Source organism: Ovis canadensis, chromosome 20 (genome assembly GCF_042477335.2).
Source record: "Ovis canadensis isolate MfBH-ARS-UI-01 breed Bighorn chromosome 20, ARS-UI_OviCan_v2, whole genome shotgun sequence".
Lineage (NCBI taxonomy): Eukaryota > Metazoa > Chordata > Mammalia > Artiodactyla > Bovidae > Ovis > Ovis canadensis.
In genome coordinates this window covers 47,052,858-47,076,096 of record NC_091264.1, presented here as the reverse complement: position 1 = coordinate 47,076,096, position 23,239 = coordinate 47,052,858, and the positions used below count along the sequence as shown (strand labels likewise).

Below are 23,239 nucleotides of genomic sequence, written 5' to 3'. Positions count from 1 at the left end.
TCCGCCACCTATCGGTGACCGCGGCTCATTGCAGTTTCCAAAGCTAACCTCGACTCCCCTGTGAAGAGGACCAATGCAGGACGAGGACCAAGCCAGGAAAACTGGAACCATTCAAGGCACATTTTTCTGCCTTTTGATTAATATAGATTTATTGCGTCCTCGGGGGGAAATACATCTTCTTAAAATCTCTATGGTCTATAGTGAAGTCGGTCAGTCGTGTCCAACTCTCTGTGACCCCGTGGACTGTAGCCCACCAGGCTCCTCCGTCCGTGGGATTCTCCAGGCAAGAATACTGGAGTGGGTTGCCAGTTCCTGCTCCAGGGGATCTTCCCAACTCAGGAATCGAACCCAGGTTTCCCGCAATGCAGGCAGGAATGCTGAGCTTTAACCTCTGAGCTACCAGGAAAGCCCAATATGGTCTATGATACTGGGTAAATTAGCTCTTGAGTTTCAGCTACCAAAATAATCATATATGGCGGTAAGGGATAGGCAGAGTTTTATCTTCTTTCTTACAATTAGGTTAATGCTTTAGAATACATACGTGTATTAAGTGTTCTTTGTTGTTGCTCTTTTTCAGAAAAAATGAAGGGATGTTAAAAAGAGAAATAGTATAATAAGACTTGCAAGCAGGAAAGTGTGTAATGTGTGCAGAATTAACGTTAGAGAGCTCCGTGGGGAACGAACTAGTGCAAGCATAGCATGAGAGACTGTCCATATGTTGTAGGGGTCTGTTCCTTAGGTGGCAGATTGATGAGGTGCTACCAAAAGCCAAACTGTTCATATCCTTCAAGTCAGTAATCCAACTTCAAGAATTCTATCCCAAGAAAAGAATCCAAAAATATGAAAAAAGTAAAATGGATGAGGGTCTTCATAAGATTAGATAATGTTCAGCAAGAGAAGAGTTAGTTCTTGTTCATTCAGAATATGGAATATTGCAGACATTAAAATTATTTTAACACATAGCAAAATAAAAAATGTATACCCAAGAAAATAGAAATATTGAATAAAACCGGAAAAAAATATTTAAAATAGTAGAACTGAGTTAGAGGGTGGATTTAGAGTCTACAATACTATGTATACTAATGTTTGTTTTCTTAATTACATAATAAATACAAGAATGCTTTCTTGTTAATACATTTAAACTACACAAAATTATATTAATCAAGAAATTAAGGAGCCTGTTACCTGCCTTCTCCTAGCTTGTCTGCTCCCTGTTAATAGACTGATGTAAAGCTCTCCAAGTCACACACACACACACACACACACACACACACATTCATGTACACATTACTATATGTAGTGGTTTATTTTTAAGAAAATTTTTTTGGCCATGTGACTTGTGGGATCTTTGATCCCCGACCAGGGATCAAACCCGTACCCTCTACATTGAAGCATGGAGTTCTAACCCCTGGACAAACAGGGAATTCCCTGTAGTGCTATTTTAACATAAAACTCATAATATTGTATTCTTTGCAAGTTGATTCTTTTTAAAATCTGTATCGTAAGTCTTTCTGAATCAATAATATATATATTTACCTCATTGTTTTTAACCACTACTAGTATGATTTACTCTGATACATTTAATCATGTCACAATTGATAGATACTTATTTCTTCTCATTTTTAAAATGTTAAATAATTTTGCAAATGAGTCTTCTTGTAAGCTTATCCTGGTACACCTTATTAATGAATTTAAGCTTCTTTTAGTTCATTCATTGGCCACTTGTATATCCTTAGAAAATTTCCTACTCATATTTCTTGCAAGTTTTTCTAATTCATTGTTTACATTTTAATAATTTATTTGTCAGGGTTCTTTATGAATTTTAGATTTTTATTGGGATTTAACTGAATTTAGAGATTTGTACGGGAGAAGGCAATGGCACCCCACTCCAGTACTCTTGCCTGGAAAATCCCATGGACGGAGGAGCCTGGTGGGCTACAGTCCATGCGGTTGCAAAGAGTCAAAGACAACTGAGCGACTTCACTTTGACTTTTCACTTTCATGCATTGGAGAAGGAAATGGCAACCCACTCCAGTATTCTTGCCTGGAGAATCCCAGGGACGGCAGAGCCTGGTGGGCTGCCATCTATGGGGTCGCACAGAGTCAGACACGACTGAAGCGACTTAGTAGTATTAGTAGTAGAGATTTGTAGAACACGAAATATTTCCACCCAGAGAATAATATACTTTCCCATTTGTTCTAGTTTTCTTATATATCCCTTGACAAATATTACTGTTTTCTTGAGATCTTATTCACTTCTTGTTGGAATGTATATTACATAAGGAAGACATTTTCAATGGCTATTTATAGAACTGAAATCATTTTTAAATAGTTACCAGTCTAGTTGAAATCACAGCGGTTTCTTAAAGCTATAATGGTCTGTCAAATAACTCAAAGAAGTATAATTATTAGCCTACAATTTACTTATAAACAAGGGACATCAATTAACAGGTTTTTTTCATGTCTTAACACACATCCTTTCTTTGGCAAGTTACTTATTACCTGGCAGTAAACAAGGGGGCCAGGTGGGTATCCAGCCTCGGGCATAAAGGAAAATAATTCTAGTTACTCAATGGTGCTTCAAAATCTTTATGTGTTTAAAAACTGTGACGTCTTCAGGACAGGATGTCTCTGCCACCACCTACGTGTATCTTTTCTTCCGGACCTCCACCTGCATCAGGCCAGGTCTCAGCATTCCCTCACTAGAATGTCTCAGATCCTTAATAGATGATGAAATTAAGTTGTCGATAGTAAATTTTTTCAAAAGCAAGTTGGAGCATGATAAACTGATCTTAAAATTCTGAAGAGAAGATGTACAAGAATAGGCTTGAATGTGTTTTTTTGGCTTATCATTTACTTACTGAGAAGGGTGTCTTCAATTATTTTTGAGTTGAATTTATGTATTTCTTCTTTTAGTTATGTCATTCTTTTATACATTTTGAGGCTTTTATTATGTACATATACAAATTTTTATAGCTTCCTGATTCACTAAAACTTGTAACATGATGAAGTATTCATCCTTGTCTGATGTTGAGAAACCTATGCCATCTTTTTTATGAGAATTTTCATGGTATGTATTTCCTCTGTTTTTTTTTTTCTTTCAAGCTTTTAGTATACTTATCTTTTAAGTATATGTCTTGTTAGCAGTGCTTTTTTGAATCCAGTCTGTCAATCTGTCTTTTAATGACAACATTTAATTCATTTACATTTAATGCAATTATTGATATAATCTACTATCTTGATTTTTGCTTTTGATTGTCCCATTTATGTTATCTTTCCTTTAATTGATTTTTTTCACAGGTAACTTTTTAAATGATTTCATTTTTCCTTTACAGCCTTTGTGGTTATGCATTCTAGTTCCTTAAATGATTATCCTAATTACCCCAGAGATTACAAAATGTTTTCTTATGAGGTGAGTGTCAGTTATCAATTTATTGGCTCTCAACTTCAAGTCCATTCTTTATTGCCAACTATGTAAAAAAGAATTATTTCTCCTTTGCTAGGCTTCCCTGGTGGCTCAGTGGTAAAGAATCCACCTGCCAATGCAGGATATGCAGGTTCTATCCCTGGGTCGGGAAGATACTCTAGAGAAGGAAATGGCAACCCACTCCAATATTCTTGCCTGGAAATTCCCATGGACGGAGGAACCTGGCAGGCTACAGTCCACTGGGTCACAAAAGTCTTAGCAACAAAACGACAGCTAGGATGTTGTATTGAGGTTCTGGGAGCAACTCTTCAGCACAGTGTGGGTGGACTTGAGGTGTTGGTGTGGCAGTTCCGTGCCAGAAACCCTTAAGGCCTCTGCATATGGCTCCCTAGAGTCTAGGAGGAAAAATTCTGGAAAGATGAAACCACATCAGGAAAAGATTTTCAAGAATGAAAATATTTGGAAGGAGAAGATGGTGGGGGAATAGGATGGGGAGACCACTTTCTCCCTCACAAATTCATCAAAAGAACATTTCAACGCTGAGTAAACTTCACAAAACAACTTCTGAATGCTGGCAGAGGACATCAGGCACCCAGAAAAGCAGATCATTGTCTTCAAAAACAGATTTTTAATCTTTGCTTTTTGCTATTTGTTATCAATTTTGTGCCTTTAAAAACCCAATCTTCAGTACCCATTTTTACTTGAGAGCGAGATTACTGGCTTGACCGCTCTCTCCTTTGAACTCTCCTTGTTCTCCACCAGGTTGCCTCTGTCTCCTCCTTCCCCCTTCTCTTTTCTATCCAACTTCATGAATCTCTGTGTGTTCCAGACTGTGAAGAACACTTAGGGAACTGTTTACTGGCTGGATCTGTCTCTCCTTTTCATTTCCCTCTTTTACCCTCCTGGCCACCTCTGTCTCCTTCCTCCCTCTCCTCTTTGTATAACTCCGTGAACATCTCTGAGCCGTCCAGACAATGGAACGCACATAAGGAAGTGATTACTGCCTAGCTTGCTCTCTCCTCTTCTGATCCCACCTCATCTCATTCCAGTCACCTCTAACTACCCTCTCCCTCTTCTCTTCTCCATGTAACTCAGTGAGCCTCTCTGGGTATCCCTCAATGTGGAGAAACTTTTCATTTTTAACCTAGATGTTTTATCATCGGTGGTGTATAGATGGAGAAGTCTTGAAGCTACTGTAAAAATAAAACTGAAAACCAGAAGCAGGAGACTTAAGTCCAAATCCTGAGAACATCAGAGAACTCCTGACTCCAGGGAACATTAATAGATAGGAGCTCATCAAACGCCTCCATACCTACACTGAAACCAAGCACCACCCAAGGGCCAACAAGTTCCAGAGCAAGACATACCATGCAAATTCTCCAGCAACACAGGAACATACCCCTGAGCTTCAAAATACAGGCAGCTCAAGTTACTCCAAAACCGTTGACATCTCATAACTCATTACTGGACACTTCATTGCACTCCAGAGAAAAGAAATCCAGCTCCAGCCACCAGAACTCCGACACAAGCTTCCCTAACCAAGAAACCTTGACAAGCCACTGATACAACCCCATCCACAGCAAGGAAACTCCATAATAAAGAGAACTCCACAAATTGCCAGAATACAGAAAGGCCACCCCAAACACAGCAATATAACCAAGATGAAGAGACAGAGGAATACCCAGCAGGTAAAGGAATAGGATAAATGCCCACCAAACCAAACAAAAGAGGAAGAGATAGGGAATCTACCTGATAAAGAATTCTAAACAATGATAGTGAAAATGATCCAAAATCTTGAAATCAAAATGGAATCACAGATATAGTCTGGAGACAAAGATTGAGAAGATGCAAGAAAGGTATAACAGGGACCTAGAAGAAATAAAAAAGAGTCAGTATATAATGAATAATGCAATAAATGAGATCAGAAACACTCTGGAGGCAACAAATAGTAGAATAACGGAGGCAGAAGATAGGATTAGTGAAGTAGAAGATAGAATGGTAGAAATAAATGAATCAGAGAGGAAAGAAGAAAAACAAATTAAAAGCAAGGAGGACAATCTCAGAGACCTCCAGGACAATATGAAATGCTCCAACATTTGAATTATAGGAGTCCCAGAAGAAGAAGACAAAAAGAAAGACCATGAGAAAATCCTTGAGGAGATAATAGTTGAAAACTTCCATAAAATGGGGAAGGAAATAATCACCCAAGTCCAAGAAACCCAGAGTCCCAAACAGGATAAACCCAAGGCGGAACACCCCAAGACATATATTAATCAAATAAACAAAGATCAAACATGAAGAACAAATATTAAAAGCAGCAAGGGAAAAACAACAAATAACACACAAGGGGATTCCCATAAGGATAACAGCTGATCTTTCAATAGAAACTCTTTAGGCCAGGAGGGAATGGCAAGACATACTTAAAGTGATGAAAGAAAATAACCTACAGCCCAGATTACTGTACCCAGCAAGGATCTCATTCAAATATGAAGGAGAAATCAAAAGCTTTACAGACAAGCAAAAGCTGACAGAATTCAGCACCACCAAACCAGCTCTCCAACAATTGCTAAAGGATATTCTCTAGACAGGAAACACAAAAAGGGTGTATAAACCCGAACCCAAATCAATAAAGTAAATGGCAACAGGATCATACTTATCAATAATTACCTTAAACGTAAATGGGTTGAATGCCCCAACTAAAAGACAAAGGCTGGCTGAATGGATACAAAAACAAGACCCCTATATATGTCATCTATAAGAGACCCACCTCAAAACAAGGGACACATACAGACTGAAAGTAAAGGGCTGGAAAAAGATCTTCCATGCAAATAGAGACCAAAAGAAAGCAGGAGTAGCTATACTCATATCAGATAAAATAGAGTTTAAAACAAAGGCTATGAAAAGAGACAAAGAAGGCCACCACATAATGATCAAAGGATCAATCCAAGAAGAAGATATAACAATTATAAATATATATGCACCCAACATAGGAACACCGCAATATGTAAGACAAATGCTAACAAGTATGAAAGGGGAAATTAACAATAACACAATAATAGTGGGAGACTTTAATACCCCACTCACATCTATGGACAGATCAACTAAACAGAAAATTAACAAAGAAACACAAACTTTAAATGATACAATAGACCAATTGGACCTAATTGATATCTATAGGATATTTCACCCTAAAACAATGAATTTCACCTTTTTTTCCAGTGATCATGGAACCTTCTCCAGGATAGATCACATCCTGGGCCATAAATCTAGCCCTGATAAATTCAAAAAAATTGAAATCATTCCAAGCATCTTTTCTGACCATAATGCATTAAGATTAGATCTCAATTACAGGAGAAAAACTATTAAAAATTCCAACATATGGAGGCTGAAAAACACGCTTCTGAATAACCAATAAATCACAGAAGAAATCAAAATATGTATAGAAACGAATGAAAATGAAAACACAGCAACCCAAAACCTGTGGGACACTATAAAAGCAGTGTTAAGGGGAAAGTTCATAGCAATACAGGCATACCTCAAGAAACAAGAAAAAAGTCAAATAAATAACCTAACTCTACACCTAAAGCAATAGAAAAGGAAGAAACGGAGAACCCCAGCGTTAGTAGAAGGAAAGAAATCTTAAAAATTAGGGCAGAAATAAATGCAAAAGAAACAAAAGAGACCATAGCAAAAATCAACAAAGCCAAAAGCTGGTTCTTTGAAAGGATAAATAAAATTGACAAACCATTAGCCAGACTCATCAAGAAACAAAGAGAGAAAAATCAAATCAATAAAATTAGAAATGAAAATGGAGAGATCACAACAGACAACACAGAAATACAAAGGATCATAAGAGTCTACTATCAGCAATTATATGCCAATAAAATGGACAACGTGGAAGAAATGGACAAATTCTTAGAAAAGTACAACTTTCCAAAACTGAACCAGGAAAAAATAGAAAATCTTAGCAGACCCATCACAAGCACGGAAATTGAAACTGTAATCAGAAATCTTCCAGCAAACAAAAACCCAGGTCAAGACAGCTTCACAGCTGAATTCTACCAAAAATTTCGAGAAGAGCTAACACCTATCCTACTCAAACTCTTCCAGAAAATTGCAGAGGAAGGTAAACTTCCAAACTCATTCTATGAGGCCACCATCACCCTAATACCAAAACCTGACAAAGATGTCACAAAAAAAGAAAACTACAGGCCAATATCACTGATGAACATAGATGCAAAAATCCTCAACAAAATTCTAGCAATCAGAATCCAGCAACACATTAAAAAGATCATACACCATGACCAAGTGGGCTTTATCCCAGGGATGCAAGGATTCTTCAATATCCGCAAATTGATCAATGTAATTCACCACATTAACAAATTGAAAAATAAAAGCCATATGATTATCTTAATAGATGCGGAGAAAGCCTTTGACAAAATTCAACATCCATTTATGATAAAAACTCTCCAGAAAGCAGGAATAGAAGGAACATACCTCAACATAATAAAAGCTATATATGACAAACCCACAGCAAACATTATCCTCAATGGTGAAAAATTGAAAGCATTTCCCCTAAAGTCAGGAACAAGACAAGGGTGCCCACTTTCACCGCTACTATTCAACATAGTTCTGGAAGTTTTGGCCACAGCAATCAAAGCAGAAAAAGAAATAAAAGGAATCCAAATTGGAAAAGAAGAAGTAAAACTCTCACTGTTTGCAGATGACATGATCCTCTACATAGAAAACCCTAAAGACACCACCAGAAAATTATTAGAACTAATCAATGAATATAGTAAAGTTGCAGGATATAAAATCAACACACAGAAATTCCTTGCATTCCTATACACTAATAATGAGAAAGCAGAAAAAGAAATTAAGGAAACAATTCCATTCACCATTGCAACGAAAAGAATAAAATACTTGGGAATATATCTACCTAAAGAAACTAAAGACCTATACATAGAAAACTATAAAACACTGATGAAAGAAATCAAAGAGGACACTAATAGATGGAGAAATATACCATGTTCATGGATCGGAAGAGTCAATATAGTGAACATGAGTATAATACCCAAAGCAATCTACAGATTCAATGCAATCCCTATCAAGCTACCAGCGGTATTTTTCACATAGCTAGAACAAATAATTTCACAATTTTTATGGAAATACAAAAAAACCTCGAATAGCCAAAGCAATCTTGAGAAAGAAGAATGAAACTGGAGGAATCAACCTGCCTGACTTCAGATTCTACTACAAAGGCACAGTGATCAAGAGAGTGTGGTACTGGCACAAAGACAGAAATATAGATCAATGGAACAAAATAGAAAGCCCAGAGATAAATCCACACACCTAGGGACACCTTATCTTTGACAAAGGAGGCAAGAATATACAAGGGAGTAGAGACAATCTCTTTAACAAGTGGTGCTGGGAAAACGGGTCAACCACTTGTAAAAGAATGAAACTAGATCACTTTGTAACACCATTCACAAAAATAAACTCAAAATGGATTAAAGATCTAAATGTAAGACCAGAAACTATAAAACTCCTAGAGGAGAACATAGGCAAAACACACTCCGACATAAATCACAGCAGGATCCTCTATGATCCACCTCCCAGAATTCTGGAAATAAAAGCAAAAATAAACAAATGGGATCTAATTAAAATTAAAAGCTTCTGCACAACAAAGGAAACTATAAGCAAGGTGAAAAGACAGCCTTCTGAATGGGAGAAAATAATAACAAATGAAGCAACTGACAAGCAACTAATCTCAAAAAATATACAAGCAACTCCTGTAGCTCAATTCCAGAAAAATAAATGACCCAATCAAAAAATGGGCCAAAGAACTAAATAGACATTTCTCCAAAGAAGACATACGGATGGCTAACAAACACATGAAAAGATGCTCAACATCACTCATTATTAGAGAAATGCAAATCAAAACCACAGTGAGGTACCACTTCACACCAGTCAGAATGGCTGCGATCCAAAAATCTGCAAGCAATAAATGCTGGAGAGGGTGTGGAGAAAAGGGAACCCTCCTACACTGTTGGTGGGAATGCAAACTAGTACAGCCACTATGGAGAACAGTGTGGAGATTCCTTAAAAAATTGTAAATAGAACTACCTTATGACCCAGCAATCCCACTCCTGGGCATACACACCGAGGAAACCAGAATTGAAAGAGACACATGTACCCCAATGTTCATCGCAGCACTGTTTATAATAGCCAGGACATGGAAACAACCTAGATGTCCATCAGCAGATGAATGGATAAGAAAGCTGTGGTACATATACACAATGGAGTATTACTCAGCCGTAAAAAAGAATTCATTTGAATCAGTTCTGATGAGATGGATGAAACTGGAGCCGATTATACAGAGTGAAGTAAGCCAGAAAGAAAAACACCAATACAGTATACTAACACATATATATGGAATTTAGGAAGATGGCAATGATGACCCTGTATGCAAGACAGAGAAAGAGACACAGATGTGTATAACGGACCTTTGGACTCAGAGGGAGAGGGAGAGGGTGGGATGATTTGGGAGAATGACATTCTAACATGTATACTATCATGTAAGAATTGAATCGCCAGTCTATGTCTGACACAGGATGCAGCATGCTTGGGGCTGGTGCATGGGGATGACCCAGAGAGATGTTATGGGGAGGGAGGTGGGAGGGGGGTTCATGTTTGGGAATGCATGTAAGAATTAAAGATATTAAAATTAAAAAAATAAACTAAAATAAAAAAATAAAGAAAAAAAAAAGATGCTCAACATCACTCATTATCAGAGAAATGCAAATCAAGACTACAATGAGGTACCATTTCACACCAGTCAGAATGGCTGTGATGCAAAAGTCTGCAAGCAATAAATGCTGGAGAGGGTGTGGAGAAAAGGGAACCCTCTTACACTGTTGGTGGGAATGCAAACTAGTACAGCCACTATGGAGAACAGTGTGGAGATTCCTTAAAAAACTGGAAATAGAACTGCCTTATGACCCAGCAATCCCACTGCTGGGCATACACACAGAGGAAACCAGAATTGAAAGAGACATGTGTACCCCAATGTTCGTCGCAGCCCTGTTTATAATAGTCAGGACATGGAAGCAACCTAGATGTCTATCAGCAGACAAATGGATAAGAAAGCCGTGGTACACATACACTATGGAGTATTACTCAGCCATTAAAAAGAATACAGTTGAATCAGTTCTAATGAGGTGGATGAAACTGGAGCCGATTATACAGAGTGAAGTAAGCCAGAAAGAAAAACACCAATAGAGTATACTAACCCATATATATGGAATTTAGAAAGATGGTAATGATAACCCTACATGTGAGACAGCAAAAGAGACACAGATGTATAGAACAGTCTTTTGGACTCTGTGGGAGAGGGAGAGGGTGGGATGATTTGGGAGAAGGGCATTGAAACATGTATACTATCATGTAAGAAGCAAATCGCTAGTCTATGTTCGATACAGGATGCTTGGGGCTGGTGCACTGGGATGACCCAGAGAGATGATACGGGGAGAGTGGTGGGAGGGGGGTTCAGGGTTGGGAACTCATGTACACCTGTGGTGGATTCATGTCAATGTATGGCAAAACCAATACAGTATTGTAACGTAAAAAAATAAAATTAAAAAACAAAAACAAAAACAAGAACAAAAAACGACAGCTAGTATGAAGTTAAGCTTTGTCTGTAGAGGGCACTAGAGGAGCACTAGAGAAGGAAGTGGTTTCTGTTCTTTTGTTTCTTCAGACTTGGGCTCCTGAAATATGAGATGAGCAACAGTTCCCAGCTGCTAGCTGTTACCCTGGTACCCTCTAAAGTAGCTTTAGGATTGTGCAGTCTGCAAGTCACCTCCCTAAAGATGGCTTTCCCAGCATCACCTTGAATGGCTCTGAGCTTGTTTCAAGGCATTCGGCTTGTTCGCCTTTCTTGGCAGGAACAGATGCCTATCCAGTCAGTTCAGTTCAGTTCAGTTCAGTCACTCAGTCGTGTCCGACTCTTTGCGACCCCATGAACCACAGCACGCCAGGCCTCCCTGTCCATCACCAACTCCCAGAGTCCACCCAAACCCATGTCCATTGAGTCGGTGATGCCATCCAACCATCTCATCCTCTGTCGTCCCCTTCTCCTCCTGCCCTCTCCATGGCATAAAGAAAACCAGCCCCTAATGCCAAGATTACCTCTGTGGGTTTCTGTTTTCTCCTGATGTTGATAGCAGTGGAGATGGTGGAAAGTGGTTATACTCTGGGTATATTTTGAAAGTAAAGGTGATGGGATCTGTTGATACAGTGGATGTTAGGGCAAAGTATAAAGAATGATCTCATAGTTTGGAAGTCATGGAAATGAGATCTGAGATATGAGAAAGGGAAAGAGGGCAGGTAAGGTAGAAAAATGACAAAAGAGGGTGATGTGGACACAAGTGGAAAAGAATCGAAGACGACTAAGAGGAAAAGTGAGGACATGCAGGGTCAATGGACTAAAGGTCTTGTAATATCAAAGAATTGCTGGAGTCAGGGTATCAGAAGATGATAGCTAGGAAGACAGCATGAAAATAAAGATAGGCTTGGTGGTAAGAAAACATCCATATTTTAAAATAATCTTTTATTTGCTCCTCATACACATTTTATCATATATTCATATACTGACATACATTACCTTTATTTTTCAGTAATAATTGAATAATTTACTATAGAGCATAAATCACAAAACATAGGTAGAATGTATGAAGTGAATCAGAGACATCAAATATCATATTATTATCTTTGTAAGAAGTAGATAATCATGAGATTTAAGGAGAATCTTAAATCTTAATCTTCAGAGTTAAAGAGGTAGTATACATAATTAGGAAATCAGTTCTGATGTTCAGATCAATGAGAGGTTTGTGTGTACTGGAAACATCAATATTAAAATAGAAACATAGTCAACAATCACATATTCCTAGAGATAGTGTGCTAATCACAGGAAAATCATCAAAAACTACAGACATTAACAGAAACAGATACATTAGTTGTGGGTTTTAACCACTGCAACAGTGTTTTCAAGTATTCAGAAGAGGACTTCTTAATTTCTTCAAGATATAGGCTCGACTGTTGATTATTCTATTGAGATTGAAAGATTTTTGTCTATAGGACTCACTTGATCATTAGCTAGTGTTCATATATTTTATTCAAAGATACCATTATTTGTTAGAATTTATAATATATGTTAAGTAATAAATTTTTATCACTGAACCAAAATTATTTCAGTCCCAATGAAATTTTACATCTTGGGTAGCCTCTGCAGCCTTGTTTTGGTAAATATATGACTTCAACGAAACTTTTTCAAAAACTGCAAACAGCTCATGAACGCTTCTTACTCAGTTATATTCATGGACTCTATCTGGGGAGTCAATCTATTAAGGAACAAAATGTCTATGTTTACCTTCTTTTTAAGTTCCATTTTAACTTTTTCTCTTCCTTATTTTCTTCTTATAGCCCCTCATTTATCTGTTTCTCTCCTTTCTTCTCTTCTCCTAACCCAGCATCTGCTCCCCAACCCTTTTCTTTTCCTTGTCTTCTAGGAAACCTTTTCTCCTCCTGTTCTACTTCTTCTGTACTTGGATTTACATCCCCCGTTGTCTTTGTTTTCCATAGAGAATTTGTTCCTATGGCATTCATGGGTTCTTTTACAGAAAATTATGGACAGAATAATTAAAATATCAATACTCTGGCTATGTAGTGATCCACAAACATAAGATATGTGAACATTTCACAAACACAACATTTGATTATCCATTGCTGATGTCAGTAAGGCATACATAGTGTCTTTGGTATAAGCTTCATGTTCAAGATACAGCATCAGTGAATACTTGAATTTTTCATGCAGCTTAGTATCCCTGTGAATTAAAGATATTACTAATGAACAGCAGTATGAAACTCTTTTCAGTATTTATTCAGTTTTTATTGCACTGAGGTGACTTTTTATTTTTAGTCTTTTGTTCAGGTTATATAGTCTATGATGCTTTAAGGTAAGTGAGACTCTAGAGCTGGGCTGTAAACTGAAATGACTCTCCTCCCAACTTTTCATAGATTCACCCTACGAGTGGTTATAGGTCCCATGATTCTCCTGTTTCTTTCATAAGGCTGTTATGGTCAACGTTTATTGTACACTTACCGTGTGCCACTCACTCTTCTAAAAAGGCCTGAAGAATACGACATAACCCCATGAGGTAGGTGCTATTATTATGTTCACTTCATAGATGAAAATCGGAGACACAGATTCCCCAAAGGTCACAAAGGAGGTGACAGAACCAATATTTTAATTCAAGTGGTCAGTTTCCAAGTCTCAAGTGTTGACCACCATACGCCTGCTTCCTTCCTAAGGCAACTTGGAAATGCGTGCATCGACCTCCCAACAGCTGAGATCTTCATCTCTGCTCCCTTTCATTATATAGCTGTCCTTTCACCTATCTTTATTCAGATCTGCTCCATCAGCAAGACCTTGGACTTGGCAATCCCTCATTCAGCTGCCTCCTTACCTTTAACGCCTCCCACTTTTTCACAACTACAGAACCTCCTCAGCATCTCCATTATACCTCCTGACTCTTTGTTCTCCCGGGGCCATTCATGCCTCATTCCTGCTTTCCCTTCCTTCTCTGCCACACCAGGAGGACCTGCCATCGCTCTAATTCATCTTATATTTTCCAACCTTTTAACTTCACTCACTCCTTCCGTCCGGATTATTCTATCATCTCTCCCTCCATTTCAGCTTATTAAATATATCCCCCAACCTTCAAATGCCAAAAACAAATGTGATGGGATGGATATAAATGTGTCTCCCAGATCCACAAGCTGCTTTACCTGGGAGATCTCAGGTCCTCTCTCCCCACAGTATATTAGGAAGGACTTCCAGTTGGGCGGTGTTAGGGGGAGTTTTATTTGAAAATGGTTCCAAAACCTGTAAAAGGGATAAAGCAGAAAAATATGTTTGGGGAACGTCCATGCCCATTGTTTTGCCAAGATCTGTCTGGTACCTGGTACTCTGCTCTCCCTGAGACAGCAATTCTTGTGCTGTTTTAGATATTTGTGTAGTTTCACATTTCCAGTAAGTTGAATGCAGTCCCTTAAAACGTGACAACTGTGTCTTATTTTTATTTGTCTGTAATAGGCCTTGCTTTAAGGAATTAGCATATGTAAAATATAGATTTGTATTCTATACACAAAAGCATTAGGACCTAGTATTGGAGAGGGTGCAGGTAAGCAGGCTGGTACAATATTTCTGAGAAGGTGAGCTGCCTTCCTCAGAACAATCTGGCAGATGCATCAGAAGTCTACACGCTGCACGTGTGTTGGATACTAGCAGCTCCATTCCTAGGAATTTATCCTAAGAAACCGCTATGAACGTATGCACGACACATCAACAAGTTTATCTGCCAAAACGTCATTTCAAATAATGAAAATTTAGAAGCTTACAGGGTGCATCAGAGACTGCTCAGTAAACACGTAGATACAAAAGTATATATAGTACTGTCCCATTTTTATTAAAAAAAAAAAAAAAAGTGCCTGTGTGTGACGAAAGATTAACTAGATGTGTGTGTGTTAGTCGTTCAGTCGTGTCTGACTGTTTGTGACCCCATGGACCATAGCCTGCCAGGCTCCTCTGTCCATGGAATTTTCCAGGCAAGAATACTGGAGTGGTTTGCCATTTCCTTTTCCAAAAGGAACTAGATACCAAAATACAAATTGCCTCTCTGGATGGTGAGGTCATTTGTTGTTTAAATGGTATTTTGTTTTAGAAGGGTTTTTTTTTTAATTAAACATGAAAAAAAAATTTCCTGCAGTAGATATGTATTGGTTTTATGACCAGAAAAAAAAATTTAATAAACTCATAAATGCCATTTTGAGAACAACAAAGATAAATTGGGCTGTGACTGCTTTCTAAGATTTATTATGGAATTCTCTTACATTTATGACCTGTGTTATCAAAACAATACACCAAAATAGTCTTCAGCATCAGTATCCCAGAAACTTCCAAGTGAAAGTGAAAGACTCTCAGTCGTGTCCGACTCTTTGCGATCCCATGGACTGTATAGTCCATGGAGTTCTCCAGGCCAGAATACTGGAGTGGGTAGCCCTTCCCTTCTCTAGGGCATCTTCCCAACTCAAGATGGCATTATTTTTTTTAAAGAAAAGTAACCTTCAAGTCTCCCCCAAAGTTGCTACATTTCCTTTTTTTCCAGAACAAGAAGTATAAGTGCTGCTGAAAATGAGCAAAACTTGGAATGTTTTTTAGCAGGTAAAATATTTGAGGTTGATCTATGTGTCCCAACACTAGGGACCCCAAAGATAAATTAATGAGTAACAATGCAAATTACATATGTACTAGGATGACGTTGAAGAACAACAGCAACAATAACCTCCCGTCCCCAACTATGTGGGACGTTTCATTGAGAACAAATGAAGTTAATGAAGTGCTGATGCACTCAGAAATAGGCCTGGGATGATACACAAAGTGTTACCTGGGAGAGTGGGTGGAGGGAACAGCAGAAAACAGATACAGTTTTCAGGGAGGTGTGGGTGGGGTAGGTTTATTTCTTTTTATTTTATATACTTCTACATTCTTTAAATGTTTTAAAAATCATTTCAAAGCATTCAAAAAGAAATAAAAAAGAAAATTCAAGACATGCCTGTGCTTTTGAGCTCAAGGCAGAAATGAGATAGTAGGCTTTGCTTGTTTAAGATTAAATTCCTGAACTTTTCAGAAGGTCAGTGGTAATGATAGGAAAGTATTCTCCCTCTTGCTGTTTATATTGTAAATATGAAGATAGCAAGTGGGCCTTCCTGACCCTTAACTCAGCTAGTCCAATGATAGTCTCAAAGACATAAACAGTTTTGCAATGAGAAACTTGCATGGTTTTAAAGTGTAAGCAGGTAGAGATTCAGAGGGCCATTCTCCTTAACTAACTAGCTCACCAAAGTCATGCTCAGAGCTGGGCACTGACAAAAATGTGAGATGGGAAATGATTGTCTTCAATGATCAAGTCGTTGCACATAAACAACCCCTCCTTGTTCCTGTCTCGGCCAGGCACGTTTTTTCTCTCTTAAAACACCCTTCCCTTTCCTGTACCAAGAAAGAGACTTTCAAAAGAGACTGAAACATATTTGCATGAATGTAGAAACGACTCTTTAAAATGTTATTTTTCTAACGAAATTCGCTTTTCAACAGATTAACAAAGAAAGTGCTGATGGTGGAATTGCACACACCCATCAAAATTTGGGGGCAGAGTCAGCCACTGACTGCTTATACACCCACAGCATCCTGTGCCGTGGCCTAGGGCATGGCAGGCATTTTCAGACTTACAGATGATGGTATATGTCAGGATCCCGCTGGAGCCGGGTTTGGAATCCTATATACAGGTCGTCCCAGAGCAGGCCATTCTTCACCACGTGTCTGATGACGTCAACCCGGCTCCGAATCTGAAACAGATACGGAACAACTAGCAGGGACGCCCCAGCCAGCACAGAGCACCGGTATCAACCCCTTGTGTCCCTGAAAGAGGCAGCTGTCTATAAGGCAGGGGTCTGAGAAGTCAAGGAGAAAAGCCTACTGAAGTTGACATCACAGGCTGAGGCGGGGAGAGCACATCTGAGTGCCACAGAAATTGAAGGAAGGAAAACAGGAAATGTATCCGGAGCTGGGGGAGCAGAGTGGGGAGGTGGGGGCAGAGTGACAGAGAGCACAGACAGAATCAGATTGCTGGGCTCAAATCCATGGTCTAGCTGTGTGATCCTGGCTACCATTCCGTGCCTCAGTTTCCTCATCTATAAAATGGAGATAATAGACCGTCCCTCAAGGGACTGTGGTGAAGATTCACTGAGTCAATGTACATAAAATGTGTAAAACAAGGCCTGCCACTGAGCAAGAGTACCTTAATTCAGTGGCCAAGGCCCTTACCTTTCAAGAATCCCAACTCCTGACACAGGATCTGTTGACTAGTCAAAGGTGCCCAGGGTTAGGAGACAAGCAGAGATGGCTTTGAGTCTCAGCTCAGCACTTACTAATCATGTGACCTTAACCTTGCTAAGCCTCGGTCTCCTGTGTTACTGTTGTGAGAAAAAAAGAGATATTTATGAAATAAAAAAAAAAAAGGCACGAAGTAGTGTGACGGGAAGTTACTAAGGTTGGACATGGTTTTAACACTTCATTGGCATCCTTTTTCAGTATCTGGCATTACATTTTTTCTCCTGATAAATATGCTAATGCCAGTAGAGGCAACTTTATCACAAATGACAGAATGATCAGAAGACTGGTGTTTGGATTTATTTCTCTTTCCCACACCATCGTGACAAAACAATGACATCCACTGTGAACTGAGAAGGCAAACACAGGTCAAAGGATCTCTTATTTTGCCAACAGAGACTCAGAAACATGACTTTGCAGCTTGTCAAGTTGAGGACTGCCCAGCTAAGGTGCAGTATCAAGATCGAATTCCTCGCAGTGGAGGAGAGAAGGTCTTTCATGATCTTTCAAACTAGAGTCAAGCACGTGGAAGAATCAGGCAGGCTTTGAGAAATGTTTGGACTATAAAATGGAAAGGTCTTGGTGGTTTGATTAGATCTGGGGATGAGGGAACAGGGATAAGGTGAAAAGCTCTGCTTCTAGCTGGAGTCACTGGTGGGTTGGGGAGAGGGGGCGGAGGCGCTAACATTGCCAATGATCAGACAGAAAACAAGAAAGCGCACTTTTAAGAGAACAACATGTTGAATTTTGAACAATGAGGTACAAGGATTTGAAATCCAGGTGATATTATCCAGTAGGCAATTGACTCTAATGAATCCAAAGCTGGAAAGTGTTGGTGGGAGCTGGGCAAAGTCTGGGCAGGACGTACGGATTTTTGGAGCCATTAGCAGGGAAGTGGTGCTAGCAAATGTGTTCACCCAGATACAGGCTTGAGAAGATGAGTGGGTTGAGCACAGAATCCTGATGGAAAACAGGAGATGTAAGTGGTGGCTGGAGAAAGAGACCCCCAAAGAATAAAGAAGAGACATTAGGAGGCCTAGTGTCACTGGAGCTGAGAAAGGACTTCTAGTTCAAAATGATGGATCCCATGCATAACCTGCCTTCCACTCACTTCTGGATGCAACTGAAGTTGCTGACAAAGCAACTGCACAGGTATGAGCCGCCACAACGAAGAAGTGAAGTGAGTTGTTGGCGGGAGATTTCAACTAACAAATGTGAATGTGGAAAGCAGGTAGGTGAGTGGCATTAAAGAACAGGGCAGAGGCTGCAGAATCCAGGACAGTATGAGAAAGGACATTCAGATTTGGAACGAGAAGATGTAGGTCTATGGATAATAGCAGGAGCACAGAGCACAAAATTAGGTACATGAAATAGTGAACACCCACTTCCCTATGCGTACACATGGTTCCAGAGCCAAATACCTTCAGACAGTTCTCTGACTAAACGGAATCAATTTTACAGGAAGAATGAAGGCAGGGAGTGTATTTGTGATGCCTTTTCACAAATACAAGGACCTCCACATTTTGATATTTTGGAGCCCCTCAGCCTAATAGCTGGCTCTTCGCCTTCATAAACTTAAATGAGTGCTCCCTTGTCCACATACAATCTAGGTTATAGTTCATAGCCTACTCCCTTAAAAAAAACTGAATTGGCCTTCCGCATTTATAAATCTAGATGTTTCACATGAAAATCCAGATATCCAAGTTTTCTGGAAAATTCAGCGGATCAGCTGGCACTCAGTAGGGGCTCCTCCCTTCTCATGCTTTCCACTTGACCCAGTCACCACTCAGCTCCACCTAGTTAAAGATCTGCCTGGGGTCCATCTGTGAGCATTTAAGCATGTAACCCCCACCTTCAAGTAAAGCCTGCTGGACAATAAGTCTTACCCATATATAGAGAGCCCTGAGTCAGCTTGAAAAGGTCTTTTTTTTTTTTTTTGGTAAATATAGATTAATCCCTTAATTCTTAAAAGTCACCACAGTGGAATAAGCAACACTGCATGCAACTAGAAGCCAAAGGAGCAATGCCTTCAGGCGTCCGTGGAAAGTGACTGCCACCCAGCATTGTGTGTTCAGCAAGCTGCTGTGCAAGATCAGGCAGGAAAGGACTTAAACGGTAGCTCCTGTGCAAACTTTCTTCAGCAGATACCTAAGCAGAAAATACCACAAAGGAGGAAAGCAAAGAAGTGAAGACATGGGTGCAGTCTAGAAGAGGCTGAGGGAGGTCACAGGGTGACAGATTGGTGGTAGACCTAGAGAGGAGCCCATCCAGACCGGAGCAGGAGCTCCTGAGAGCGCTAGGGGCTGGGCATCTAGGAAAGATGGAGAGTTGGCATGATAGAAAATATATTCATGTGTTTGAAAGGCAGTGAATGTCTCCCCTCCAAAAAAGGCAATATGAGAAGGCTCCAAGTGGCAAGAGATGGAGCTCTTCGAAGGATAACCTCTTTAAACAAACCTCAACATACTGAAATATCACTAATATCCTGAGATATAAAAGCACTTGAGTCAAAATAGGGACCACCATGTATGCGGCAGGCATGACAATTTGCCCCATAGTGTGGTAAGTCTGCTCATTTGTATTAAAGAGAGCTGTTGCTAGCTTTATTTAACAGAAGCAATGTGAAAAGCTGTAAAAACACGCCTTTATTTTTCAATGACATATTTTAAACAAACTTAAGATTTTAAAAATTCCAAGGAAAAATCTCTCTTATGGTTAAGAGATACCTTAATTTATAAGTTTCGTAAATTCAGATTTAAGAAGCAATGCAGTGTCTAAATATACAGACTTTACAGTTAGACCCCTTGCTGTTAAAGCCTTCATCATGATTTACAAGCTATATGACCTTGGGCAGATTATTGAACCTCTCGGCATGGGATTTTCCTCATCTGTAGGGGAGTATAGTAATATTATATCATGGTTGTTATATTAAATGACTTTATATTTATGAAGCTGTGTTATGTATGTGTTTGGTAAAAAAAGCAATAAAATATCAGGTTCATTTTGCTTCAAATGGGTATTTCTTGTAGTGTTTTCCTATGTGTGAAAACTCAGTTTTTTAAAACCCCCAAAGCAGGCAGTAGATTATCGGTTTTACTAAAGTTTCAGCATAGGATTCTCTTCAACAGCAAGTACTAAACATAAAAATACAAATCCAATTATTAAAATGTAGTTTAAGAACAGGCCTATTATATAAAGGTACGTTTGCTGCTGCTGCTAAGTCACTTCAGTCATGTCCGACTCTGTGCAACCCCATAGACGTCAGCCCACCAGGCTCCCCTGTCCCTGGGATTCTCCAGGCAAGAACACTGGAGTGGGTTGCCATTTCCTTCTCCAATGCAGGAAAGTGAAAAGTGAAAGTGAAGGTAACTTCTATAATTAAAGCATTACACATTTATATGGCACATGTTTAATATGCTTAAGGGCAGACTATATACCCTCCTAATTTATTCAGTGATTCTTACATGTACATAAAATTTAAAATTACAATCCATGCTCATATATATTATGTCATTTGACTATCATAAAAAAAATTATAAAGTACGAAGAAGCCCCATTGAAGGAGGAGGAAAAAAAAAAAAAGACTTGAACAGGGATTCAAAGGCTCATAGTCAGTAATCCTAATCAGCAGGGGTAGGGAACCCACACCAGTCTTGACGTTGTGTCCAAAGCCCCAGCTCTTAACATCATGCCTGACTTGGGATAGGGATCTGCTAAAAGTTGGAACTCAAAATAGGCATTGGTTTATGTTGACATTTTTTGTAGAAAGCTACCAATAGGGTTTGTTTGTGGAAGGAGACATCGCTGGAGAAAAGGTAAAGGGGCAGACAAAGATCAATGCTTGCAGGTCTGCTAACAGCACAGGTGGGTCAGCTGTTCGGAAGGAAGCAGGTAGAAAAGCCAGTCTTTGCAAATGACTCAAAAACGAAGCGAGTATGGAGTTTAGTTAAAAATATTCTTTCAATATTGGCATATTAGTTGTGACAAGTGTAGCATGTTAAAGAAGTATGTTAACATTCTCTGTAGTATCCTTGTGACTTTACTGTAAAGCTAAAGCTACTCCAAATTTTTTTGGAGTAAATTTAAAAATTTATTTATTTAGGAAGGAAGGAAAGAAGGAAGGAAGGAGCGTTTCCACTGGTGTTGCTGCTTACTTCCTCATATGGATGTTCCCGGCTTGGTCTTTCTTTTGGAAAGGATAAGTCTAGAAAGTCAACCAAATAGTCATATCCTCCAGGAAAAGGGCTGAAGTCCTCATCTGTCTCAATCATCTGTGCAAATGACAACATGGTAAAGGGAAGAAGCATATCAATCTGGTGGTCAAGATCCTCAAAAAATTCTAGAATGGGCAAGCAAATGATAGCAATGAAGTGGAGTAAATATAAAAAGAGGCTTGTCTCTCTCTCCTCTCCTACTCCCCCATCAGTCTACGTGGCTCTCTAACTCTTCTCTTTCCTGAATTGAATTCTAATCCTATTCTTCTACACTAGCAAAACTGCTTCATATCACTAACTTCATTCAGATTTACAGAGAAGGTTATCATTGTCTTAGATATATGTATAATTAGTATACTTAGTAATTAGTAAGTATAATTAGTAAGGAGCTATCAAATACCACTGTAGTTTGCAGGCTAAAAGATAAATAAAACATGGAATGTTTCTCACCATCACCTAGCAGCCAAACATAAAGAGTGTCATTGAAAATTCCAAATATTTTCTCTTTTTCACATTAATCACTCAACTGAAAATCTCATTTAGACCAAAGTTCCTCAGGTCTTCGGGTTTCAAAGACAATTTTCTAAAAAATATTTGGGAGCTAATAGAGGCATCAATATTTCATTTTGCTAAGTGAGGACTTAAAAAAAATTCTTACATCTACTATCCTTTTATTCCATTAAAGGAGGAAGGCTTTCATGCCTCAAAAATAGAAAGGACTAATCTTGGAAGCCTGGCATGCTGCAGTCTATGGGGTCGCAAAGAGTTGGACACAATTTGGCAACTGAATAACAACAATCTTGGAATAATGACAATTCATCCCAAGAAAAGAGAGTTGACATCTTTGTAACCACACTTACATGCATACTCATACTTCTTTCATTACTGATGAGCAAAAACTTTGTCACAGCCTGGCACTGACTCCTGGGTAGGTTTTTAGGACTTACTGATTTTGAGAAAGCTAAGTATTGTCTGCTACCAAGTATTAATGTTCAGGGGTTGAAAGGTAAACTTGAAACTAGTCCTCACCCCGAGGGTAACCAATCTTTGTTTCCAAGGGTATAATGTCGTCCATTTCCTGATGCGTTCCCTAAACTTTGCTCCCCGTGCACAAATTCAGGCACTAAATATAATTGGGATAAAATATACAGATAAGTACTGCAGGGATTTCCAGCCCATTTTGGACCTCCTCTTTCTCTTTCACGCTCTGCTTTTCAGTACATATTTTGCTTTTGGATACATCCTCAGTTTTCTGGTGACCAGCTTACAGCATGAACCACTTGAGCCTAGAAGCTCTGTGTGTATGTATCAGGGCTAATTTAAGTTCCAGGCTGACCTTGTGGTTAGTGAACCTCACTCCTCACCATGGGTGCAGATAAGAATTACCCACTTCCTGCTGCTATAGGACACCACCCTCTCTGGTGGAGTCCACCTGCCAGTTTCACAGTTTAAATAGCTTTTTCTGCCATAAACACAACGCCGCAAAATATCGACAAAACAAAAGCAACTAACACATGGTGATGGGAAGAAAAAGAATCCTCCCAAAGAGAAACTGAGCTGGACCTCAGAATGCTTCCTATGAAGACATTT

At 39.1% G+C, this 23,239-nt stretch overlaps 1 protein-coding gene across 10 annotated transcripts in view; it reads right to left on the bottom strand.

Annotated features, from left to right (window-relative positions):
* Positions 1 to 12,023: 12,023 nt before the first annotated feature.
* Positions 12,024 to 23,239, bottom strand: part of LOC138425582 (cytidine monophosphate-N-acetylneuraminic acid hydroxylase) — a 301,978-nt gene continuing 290,762 nt past the window's right edge. For all 10 annotated transcript variants that reach the window (XM_069563627.1, XM_069563631.1, XM_069563630.1 and 7 more), the window contains 4 exons: positions 21,590 to 21,706; positions 16,776 to 16,891; positions 14,276 to 14,372; positions 12,024 to 13,311 (listed from right to left, as the gene is read on the bottom strand). In XM_069563627.1, coding sequence (XP_069419728.1) covers positions 13,303 to 13,311; positions 14,276 to 14,372; positions 16,776 to 16,891; positions 21,590 to 21,706 — 339 coding nt within the window. In that variant the 3' untranslated portion in view covers positions 12,024 to 13,302. The remainder of the gene's footprint in view (positions 13,312 to 14,275; positions 14,373 to 16,775; positions 16,892 to 21,589; positions 21,707 to 23,239) is intronic.